This window comes from Lontra canadensis, unplaced genomic scaffold, assembly GCF_010015895.1.
Source record: "Lontra canadensis isolate GAN:19392208 unplaced genomic scaffold, GSC_riverotter_1.0 scaffold63, whole genome shotgun sequence".
Taxonomy (NCBI): domain Eukaryota; kingdom Metazoa; phylum Chordata; class Mammalia; order Carnivora; family Mustelidae; genus Lontra; species Lontra canadensis.
Window position 1 is genome coordinate 10,689,897 of NW_022631057.1, and position 10,717 is coordinate 10,700,613.

The window sequence follows — 10,717 nt, forward strand, 5'->3', positions numbered from 1 at the left end:
CAAATTTATAAATTCTGCCTGTTGAAATATACAAAGAGCCATTGAACTGGAATGACAGTAACATACACAGAGCCCTCTCCAAGAAACAATCTGCACAGAAGCTAAACGTGTGAGACATTAAAATTTGGCAGAAAAAGATGCAGCTTTCCCAAGGTAGCAAAGAGCACTGCACACCTAAGTTTTGTGGCAGTCCTCAGATCTCAGGTAGAATTTAACCTAGAAATAAAAACCCACCACACATGTTCACCCAAAGTCATTTTTAGAAGGGACAAAGTTGACACAAGATAATTTAAGTCGATAGCATATACAAGATTATTTTCTTAGCGTTAAAGCTAGAAGGACCACATCACTGAAATAAAAAAATATATAGAGAGAAAACATAAACGCCCATTAACTTTAGAATGTTGGGTGGGAAGAGCCCAAAGTTTTCAGACAGGTACACACAATTTACATTAGAATGGAAAATGGGCTTTGAACCCTATAAATATTGTTTCCCAAGGAAGGTTTTGAAAATGTAAAATTTCACCTTAAGAGGTCTTTTACACCTCAGCAAGCACATGACATTCAAAAATACATCCAACTGAATCAAAAAAGGGAGGATCAGGAATCACACCATCTCATCATTACCAGGGCTTGCCTTCAAACGTGGCCCATTTGAGTGGGATCAGTTACAAAAAAAAAAAAAAAAAAAAAAAAAAACCATTAAACTAGGTCACTATATCCAAGTTGCATATCCTCTACAAAAAAGGACAGCTGCCAATTTTTCATTTTTAAAAGAAACCTCTCAAGTAAGAGGTAGTGTATGCCCGCGTTAGAGGCCACCAAATCATCTTAACATTGCTTGAAAGCATTAAGTCCTTTGAAGCATCTTTCCTGGAGTCTATTAAACATTCTTTCTCTGTGCTCAAACGTCAAGCAATATCCAATAGCATTTTCCGTTTCTTGAATTCGTTTCTGGAACCTGCATCCGTCCCGGGCAAATTCTTCCCATGGTCCTTTGCGGTCCTCATCACCACTTATATAATACTCAGTAACTTCTTCAAGGAAGGTTACCTATAAAGACAAAAACTAATTTTAATCATGCCCTACAATCTTAAAATCATCACTGAAGTAATTAACCCTTCATGCTAATTCTTTCAGAATATCAAATATCCAAATATCTTACAGGAATATGTGGTTTCAACTGTAACAAGAAAAAAAGAAGTTCTGACTAGATGGCATTTCAGTCAAAAAAAAAAAAAAGTGAACAAACTCCATCTTGATTTTCTTCACACATACACACACATATTCCCGACTCCCTCTTGCCATTTTGTCATCCCTCCTCCTTCCTCTTGGCTTTTGGTGTTAATAAAATGAATCCAGATGAGGAACTGAAAATTTCCTGATGTTATCAGTGCTTATTATTATTTTTTTAAATCCTTAGGGAAATACAGTTTTGTGATACTTTTCTTCCAAAATGACAAATGTTACCCAAATTTTTTTCAGAAATATTCACAATAGTTGTTAGTCAATGTTAGTCAATGCTTTTATAACAGCACAAAAGTTTTAACAAGATCTTTGCCAATTTCCAGTCTTCCTTTTTCCTTTTAAATACAATTTCACTTTTCAGTACTTTCCAATTTTTGCACCATAAACACAGTGTTACTCTTTCATTAGTTTTGTAATCAGACTATAGAAAAAGTTACCTAGTAAACAAAATACAGCCAAATTAACCTATCTTTAAGGTTATGTTAATAGAAGAGACTTTATAGTTGAGATGAAAACCCTCTTTGTATTCCTCCTCAATCTGCTACCACTGTATACACATGCAATTGTAAATACTATATTGTATTTACTATAGTGTAAATACTAAATATAGGATTTCATGTAATGAGTGAAAGTCCCTTTTAATCCCTACTTAATTTCTAATATAGAATTTTTTTTCAAGGGGCACCTGGGTGGCTCAGCTGCTTAAGCATCTACCTTCGGCTCAGGTATGATCTCAGGGTCCTGGGATTGAGTCCCACATCAGGCTCCCTGCTCAGTGGGGAGTCTGCCTTTCTCTCAAATAAACAAATAAATAAATTTCTTGAGAACACAGCAAACTCCAGAAGTAAATACTTGCTTTAAAATATGTTCAACAGTTACATCAGCTAATCCCACCGTGGCCTACTCCTTTCATTCCCTTTACATCAGGCCACGGAATGCCCTCGAGGACAATTAGCAGGTACGTAACATCTTACTAGATATTGCATTCTAGAGTTACTCATTGTGTGACTAAAGTAAGTAACAACAGCAGCATTTATCTATGTTTACCACAGGCCAGGCTCATTTCAGAGGACTTCACAATTTTTATATCATTTAATCCTCACATCAACCCTATTGGGTCTGTACTATTACCACCTCCGTCAGACAGATAAAGAAAGTAAGGTTAACTAACTTGTTTCCAACCACACCACTTCCCTCTGGTGTCATGATCAGGATTCAAACCCTAAGTGTGGCTCCACAATCTGCAGTATGTCACTGATACAGGCGGTTTAATCCTCATTCTAAGAATCAAGCGCTACCCATGATTCCCACATACCTCAAGAACGGCACCTGTTGTCAAAGGTTGCCAAATAATTCTACCATATTTTAGACATAATCTTTTATAAATGTTGCTTCTTGTTCACAATCAATAGTCTCATATCTACTTGACTCATCTCATTTTTGCTCAATGAGCAAGCTAAAATGAAACATGAGACTGGCCTGAGGTCCCTGAACAGCTACCAATTAAAGGCAAGGTGATGAATTAGGAGTTTTGCACACTCATCTCATTTAAATCATGCAGTAATTCACACATTTACAATTATTATTCCCATCAGATAAACAAGTGAATTGAGGCCATGAGAAGTCAAGTTACTTTGCAGGTCTGGCTGTTTTCCCAAATTTCTTGGCCCTACCCACTCAGCAGGAGGGAACACAGGCCTCCAGACACCCCACGCTCATTCCGTCACTCCATGTTACATCAGGCCACAGGTTAACCTATTCACTAACAGGGTTACCTACAGGTTCACTAATAGGTTTCAACCTATTCACTAATAGGTTTTTTTTAACCTATTCACCAAACAGGTCATTTTGTGAGGGTCCCCTTAAAAATAAAAAGATCTTTCATGACAGTACTTACAGAAGGGTGAACTAAATTTTTAACATGACCAATTCTACAGGTTATCACCTGTAGAGATATTTTCTACCCAGGAAGAAATCTCACAGCATTAAGCCGGCCATCTGGAGCCAACAGATTACGGCACTATCCACCTGAAACCTTCTGACACGGCAGAATCTGAGGTCAAGAACAATTTACCCTCCTTTCTCTTTCCAAATAAGTGTACACGAAACTAAAAAAACTCCCTCTACAATAAAAGATACCCTGTGTTTTGGGGGAAATTTCTCTCCAATTAATAACTTTCGCTGAAGGGCACCTGGGTGGCTCAGTCTTGTTAAGCGTCTGCCTTCGGCTCAGGTCCTGATCCTGGGGTCCTGGAATGGAGCCCTGCTCAGCGGGAAGCCTGCCTCTCCCTCTCCCTCTGTCAAATAAATAAAATCTTAAAAAAATTTTTTTTAATTAAAAAAAAAAACTTTCGCTGAATAAATAGTAGAGGGAAAAAAATAAAGCAATTCTAAGGACCTCCCCAAATAAGATGAACTTGATAAGGTGTTGAAAGAGTAAAATGTTCCATGAAGTTTTAAGACTAGATTAGGTACAGGAAGCAGGTCCTCAAGATAAACCAAATAGGTAACCACCATTGTTACAGATGATTATTAACCTGTAAGTAGCCAATAATAACTAGCACTGCATTCTCAGGAAACGGCAGTACTATTTTCTGTATTTTTCTTTTACCGTCAAGCAAAATCATGTTCATGTCAAAAGTTTTTATATTGAAATTAGCATCTTCTTTCATGGCAAACTTGCTACTTGGGTCTATCATCCCACTGGGCTCTTAACAGGAATGAAGACACGGTTAATCCTGTGAATAAAACCCAGAGCTACAAACCCAAATGGAAAGGGCACTTTCCCGCTAGCATCCATAACCCAGCCACTTCGATTTGGAGAGGAATGACATTCCACAGGAGGGAAGAAGGCAGTGCGGGCATGTCAGGTGGGGGTGCGGTGGCGGTGTCACTTCTTAATCCAAGTACACAAGGTTAGAGTCCTTCCTCAAAAACATGCACTACTCGGTCTCCTGGAGAGCCATGTTAGCGTATTTAACCATAACCAAACAGTACAAGTCGTCAGGCACAATAAAAAAAGAAGAAGAAAAGAAACAAACCTTTTTTCGCTTGATACGCGTGTGTCTTTCTCCAGAAAGAACCCCACCCGGTACCAAGTCTGGACCTTCCCTCTCTCGGCTGCCTAACAGCTGCACCTCACAAGATAATACGGTGGGACAACCAGAAGTGGCCACAGTAGGCTCAGACGGCCTCTCTGAGTCACGACAGCCTTCCCAAGTGTTCCCTGATGTTTGAAAAGGAGCCTTAAAATTTAGAAGGTTGTAGGGGTCATCGGAATGACAGAAAGAGTTCCACAGCCTGAGACTCTCTGCTTCATCTGCACTAGATTCCCAGTCCTCTTCCTCCCCAGAATTATGGTCAGGAGACTCGGGAAGGCTTCCAGTCTGGGGAGAATTCTCCACATCAGACTTGTCAGACGAATCCTTCTCGGAGTCAGAAGGGTCTCCGGGAACAAATCTGGTAGCAGTCTGAATTGTTGCCCTAAAGTTCTGGGGGTTATAAGGATCTACACTATAGAAAGAGTTCCAAAGGTGAAGCCCTTCAGAGTCCTGTTCAAGGTCTGATTCTGAGAGTGAGCTGTCACTATCGAAACCATCATCCTCCGCTTCCTCATCCCAATCCTCACCTCCGGAGTCAGAACTCACTTCTAGGTCACTGGATACTCCCCCCAAAATGTAATCTATCAGTCTGTTACTACAAGCTGGCCTGGTGGAAATGGGAAGGTCATTTTCTAGGTCTGAGGAGTCCCCAACACTTCTTTGGTCCTCTCCAGGCTCCTTCTCCACTGGTATCTCACCAGACAGCCTTCCTTCCAAGGGGCCCGGTTTTTCCAAAGCGAGTGGAACCTCTGTAGTCAACGATGCGATTCTTCCCTCGGTGGGTTCTTGGGCGGTTCCGGGAAGGGATCCAACAGAGGGAACACACTGCGTGGGACTATCTCCGCCGGATTTCAGATCCATCCGGTGCAAGTTGTGTTCCTCCTCCAGGCTGTGGTAGCCATGATCTTGGTCTGGGGTGGGTAACGCTTGCCCCTTGGTGGCCTGCTGAAGGAACTCCAGCCGTTTCGAGCGAAGATGGTGGATTTCTGGCAGGCCCTCTTTAGAAAGAGGCGGACGTCCCTGCCGGGAGGGGCAAGCGATCTCCGCCTTTGGCGGGTAGGGAGGATCACGGTCTTCAGTGAGACAGCTGCCCTCTGCGCTGAGGGTCTGGAAATCAACAGGCTCGCCACTTCCCACGCCGTTCTGATAGCCGAGCCCCACCCGGGGCAGGCAGCCCAGATAGGCGGGGTTCAACAAATAGGAGAAGGCGCTGAAATTGCTTAAACGCCGGTTTAGAGGGCCTGCGGGCGGAGAGCCAAGTTCCCGGTTAGAGCACAGATGGCCTTGGAAGCCACTCGGCAACAGCTCCACTCCCCCCCACAGCTGCGGCTCTAACAGAAAAGCGTGCGCGCCAGGGTGCAGAACTCCAGCCTGGGCTTTGAGTCCCAATTCTAGATCTGAGGACGAGCACTGCCAGTGGATGCCCTCCTCCAGCCAATCGAGGGGACTGGCAGCAGAGTCGTCCGAGGGGTCGAGCCGCTGCGACCTTAAAGATGTCTGCGCCGGGGGGGCGCCCGGGTCCTCCCGAGCCTTCAGGGCTCGGAGCGCGCTGTAGCCTCCAGCAAAATCTAGCCATCTGGTTGGAATCATCCCGCCGAAAAGCTGGCTCCAGATCAGCAGCTTCTGAAGCAAGCTGGGGAGTGGCGCGAAGAGCTGGGAAAGCAGCTTCATCCAGTAGCCGGTCCGAGCCTGGGGCTGGGGGTCAGCAGCCAGTCTGGAGTCCCCAGAGTGTTCCGGGGCAGAAGGTGCGGGCAACTTGGAAGGGCTGGGTTGCGAGCGCCGGGGAAAGAAGGAGAGCAGCCAGAACCGCGAGCCCGGCCGCGGTCGCGATCCGTCTGCTGCCGGCTCCATGTCCTTGTTCTGGGCAGTCTCTGAGGGCTGCAGGTCGGGCGTTATTCGGAGACGCCTAAGCAGTCTTGGCCTTGCCGCGCGGCGGAGTCGGGGCCCCAGGCCGATCCCCGGGCCAGGAGAAGAGCCACAAGGGGAAGCGGCTTCGGCCGCGGGCGGCGGACCACAGGCCGGAACAGCAGGCGCAGGACGCAGACGAGACGACATTCATCCTGGCGGGACGAAGGCGTCCTAGTCCGCTCGAGGCCCCTCCACCGTAGACAGAGCCCTCCCGCGGCGACTGCGGCGACTGGCCAGAGGGGACGGGCCGTTAAAAAGCCCCTTGGCAGCGCGACCCCGGAAGGGCTGGGCAGGCGGGCGCGGGTGGCAGCGAAGTCCAAAATGGCCGCGGGGCCAGCGCGGAGCAGGACACCTACAGGCAAGAGGACGACAGGAAGGATGGCGCCTGGCTACGCCACCAGCCCCGCGTCGCCCAACGCCACTCGCAGAGCCCCGGCGGGCGGGTCTTTCCGGACTCCAGCGAGCGGCCTCTGATTGGTCTCGCGCGGCTCCCTGTCGGCTTCCTTACTCTCGGCGGACCCGACCACGCGCCGGAGGTTGCATCAGCCGGGCCGAGGCTCTACGCGTGCGCACTCGTTCCCTGGTGGTCTCCTAGGAGACCGCTCCGCCTCGGCGTCCCCCGCCCGGCTCTGCCTTCTGGGCGAAAGGGGACGTTCCGAGATAACAAAAAAATTCCCAGAAGCCCTTTCAAGGGCCTAATACACACCCTAGTGTATACACTTGCTTTTCACTTGCATATATCGGGGTTCCTGTAATGTTGAGTGCTAAGTAGATCATCCGCAGGAGATCTTAGTATAATAGAAATTGGCAATACTGTGTAAGTACCTGTCTGGCGTTGACACTAATAATTTGGAGTGAATAATAATAAGAGTGCAAAACCCAAAGTGAAAAATGAGTCATTCGTATGCATTCCTGCCCCTTCGGGTTTGGGGTTTTTGAATCACTATTTAGCTTTGCCTAGGACGTAGCACTCAGTATCTAACCCACAAACATCCCCCACGAAGATGTGAACGCTTGTTTCTCAGGTAGTGCCCCTATCAGACTGTCCCCTTTCAGAGAGGCAAACCGAAGTTGCAGAGGAGGAAAGAAACATAGCCCTCGGAACAGTTGACTCTCAAATGCTTCCCAGCAGGCAACACATTTCAAGCCCTATTTGTATCCTGAGCCCCACAGAACCGCAGGATACAACCGGCGAAGAGGGACGCACCTACCATTATCCTCTGAAAAAATTTTGTCTGATTATTTTAATTGCTATATTTGATTCTCTGTTGTGAGTTGGTCTTAACTCATTTCTTTATTTCTACTAAAAGTTTTTCATCAACACCTCTGAAGTCAAATATCTATCGCAGAGGAAGTATGGCAGTTTTGAGTACTTAGGGACAGAAGAAAGATCTTTTGGGAGCCAGGAGGAAGCTAGTGGCTCTTCCTGCTTCAGTGGGTCTGTTCAAAGAACAGCTACTTCCTTCTAGGAATCTGAAAGGTCCTCAGTCTCTATGGTTTACCCCTTATTATCTTATTCATATCTCTGGAAATATCTAATTTTCAATCCTAAGAACTTCAGGAAAACATATTAAAAGGAGTCAGCTTAATAACAGAAAAGAAATCCAAGCATGCCAATTAAATACGTAAAGCCTGTTTCTTGGTTGTCAAGTGAGACTAATAATTCCTCTTTCAACATGCTGGAGAGAGCACTAATTCTATCTAATACCTGGATAGGGTAGGAGCATAAACATCAGTTAGTCTCTATTATTTATGGGCTAACAGTTATTTCCTATTGCTACACAATAAAGGCTCCGTACACCCTGTCCACCCACTATACCTTACCAGCCTTCTCATTGTAACTTCCCTTCATGCACGCTCATCCTCTAGAACACTGGACTTGTTTCCTGCCTTTACTCCCGCTGTTTCTCAGCTGAAAAAGCCCACTTCTTCCTTGTTATGCAACTACTCATGCTTCAAGGTGCATCTCAAATGTCAACTCCTTCTTGAAGCCTTTGTCCACCTTCCCAGTCAGAATTCTATGTGAGGACTTAACACGCTACGCTATATATACCTGTTATGTCCTTACCTGCTGGTCTCAGCTCCTTGAGGGCTGTATCCCAACACCTAGCCCAGTGGGTCCCAAAATATGATCTGAGCACCCCCAGGGATCCCATTTGAAGGCCCTTTCAGAGGGCCCTAAAAGGCCAAAAAAATGTTCAGAATAATACAGAGCTGTTATTTTCCTTTTTAAGTCTCATTTTCTCATGAGTGTGCAGTGGACACGTATCTTCTAGAGGACACATGATAAGTGATCTGGCAACAACAGGTGGAAATCAAAAACAGATAGAAGATTGGAGTTGTTTTCTATTAAAAGCCAGACATTAAAGATATTAAAGGTCACTCTTTTGCTATAAGTTTATATTTTGAAAAATAATTTTTCATTAAAAGTATGTTAACATGTAGTGGGTTTATTTTTTTTAAGATTTTATTTATTTGACAGAGAGATCACAAGTTAGGCAAAGAGGCAGGGAGAGGGAGAGGGGGAAGCAGGCTCCCTGCTGAGCAGAGACACCCCCCTCCACCGCCCCGCTGCAGGGCTCAATCCCAGGACCCTGAGACCATGACCTGAGCTGAAGACAGAGGCTTAACCCACTAAGCCCCAGGTGCCCTGTTTTATTATTTTTAATAAATACTTAAAATTCCTCAGCTTTGAGTTCTTAAACAGTAACACTCTTGATAGATACAATACTCAGAAACAAAAGTTCCTTGCGGTCGTCAATAATTTTTAAGAGTATAAAAAGGATCCTGAGACCAAAAAGTTTAGGAACCCCTGACATAACATGTTGACTTGCACACAACAGGTGACCAATAGTTTGTTGAATGAATGGAAGAGTATTCATAATTTATAACAACTATCATCTTCCTCATGGCTAAAGCCTTTTGCTTTCCACTCTCAACTTTGTCATTAACACCACATGCCCCTGAAAAACATTTCTTAAATCTTTCTTGAATGAGCCTCCCTTTCCCCATCTAGTCATTGAATATATAATTTTATTTTACTCACCTTGGAAGTTGTTCTAAAGGGGGAAAAAAACCCCACAATCATAAAGTATCAAAAACTATAGGAATACGTGACTTTGCATTATCAGTCCCAACAGGAAAAGTGTAAACCAGCCTCCTCAAGCCTGCTGTCAAGTAGAAGGCAAACAGAGGGTAGTTCTGGACATGGAGATAACAAGGTGTTGCCATGACTGCAGGCCTGAGGGTGAAAACAAGAAGTCCTTGGACTGCCAAGCTGACTGGGACTTTGGCAAAAGAGAAGATTTAAACCTCAGTTAATTATGTTTATTTTTAAAGATTTTGCGTGCCTGATATAAAGGGTATATTGCTTTTGACATCATTTTTTTGTCAGTACCACCTCCAAAATCTTATTTCTAGGTGTTCCACACTTTGGGTGGCTACCACCTCCCATCTTTGCAACCCACTGCGCTGGGATCCCTATTGGCAACTTAACCCCCAGAAACCCTCCTCCACTTCCCTCCTCACCCAGCGTGCATTCTGCGGTCCCCTTGCAAAGACCGTTCACACTCTTGCTTTACTCTGGCAAAACTCCAACCCTGGTTAAACCCAATTACCCACTTATTCTGAGTCTACACACTTACAGTTAATCATTGTGGATTAACTCAACCGTGTCCACTGACTTGCTTTGTGTTTGTGATGGCAAATCTCATCAGTGCCAGCCACTCTTGCAGCGGTTGACGTAGCTTTGTTTCTCCTACACTCCAAGACAGCTTCACAATGCTCGTTCTTCTAATTGCCAGCATTCCCATGAACACATTCTCAGCTTCAGATCACACCTCACACTTCACTGGGAAACCAGATACAATTGGACATAAACAACCTCATCTTTCCACCACTAACCCCACCAATCTACCTACCTTTGGGCCCACTACTCTGCCTTCAATCCCATGACAAGAAGAGCAGCCTCCTGGATCCTACCCCTTCATGTCTACCAAAGGACTTCTGGCCTCCCTTAGCCCCTTTCCTGTAACATATAATTTTCTCTCTCAAGCTTCTAGAGCACTCACATGCAGAGTTAGTATCACCTATTTTAAAAATTAAAAAATCTTGGGGCACCTGGGTGGCACAGTCAGTTAAGTGCTGGACTCTTGATTTTGGCTCAGGTGGTGATCTCAGGGTCTTTAGATCAAGCCCGGTATTGGGTTCCATGCTTAGTAGGGAATCTGCTTGAAACTCTCTCTCTCTCTCTCTCTCTCTCTCCCTCCCTCTCCCTTTGCCCCTCCCCCCGCTCTCTCTCTCTCTCTCTCTCTCTCTAAAATAATTCTTGGGCCCCTGGGTGGCTCAGTTGGTTAAGCGACTGCCTTCAGCTCAGGTCATGATCATGGAGTCCCGGGACCGATTCCTGCATTAGGCTCCCTGCTCTGCAAGGAGTCTGCTTCTCCCGCTGACCTCTCTCC

At 45.3% G+C, this 10,717-nt stretch overlaps 1 protein-coding gene across 2 annotated transcripts; it reads right to left on the reverse strand.

Moving 5' to 3' along the window:
* Positions 1 to 678: 678 nt before the first annotated feature.
* Positions 679 to 6,654, reverse strand: PPP1R15B (protein phosphatase 1 regulatory subunit 15B). 2 transcript variants are annotated; one of them, XM_032878377.1, is made up of 2 exons: positions 4,290 to 6,646; positions 679 to 1,053 (listed from the first exon to the last, which is right to left on the reverse strand). In XM_032878377.1, the coding sequence occupies exons 1-2, from the start codon at positions 6,402 to 6,404 to the stop codon at positions 832 to 834; spliced, it is 2,337 nt and encodes a 778-aa protein (XP_032734268.1). In that variant the 5' UTR covers positions 6,405 to 6,646; the 3' UTR covers positions 679 to 831. The 2 variants fall into 2 exon arrangements, with proteins under 2 accessions (XP_032734268.1, XP_032734269.1); XM_032878378.1 differs by having other exon boundaries at positions 941 to 1,053; positions 5,048 to 6,654.
* Positions 6,655 to 10,717: the final 4,063 nt, after the last annotated feature.

What these genes read in the sequence shown, in the direction of transcription:
- PPP1R15B (XM_032878377.1), bottom strand. Translation starts at nt 6,404, where the DNA reads ATGTCGTCTCGTCTGCGTCCTGCGCCTGCTGTTCCGGCCTGTGGTCCG. An exon ending in CGCGTATCAAGCGAAAAAAG is followed by an intron (nt 1,054 to 4,289) that starts GTTTGTTTCTTT and finishes TTGTCTTTATAG; the next exon opens with GTAACCTTCCTTGAAGAAGT.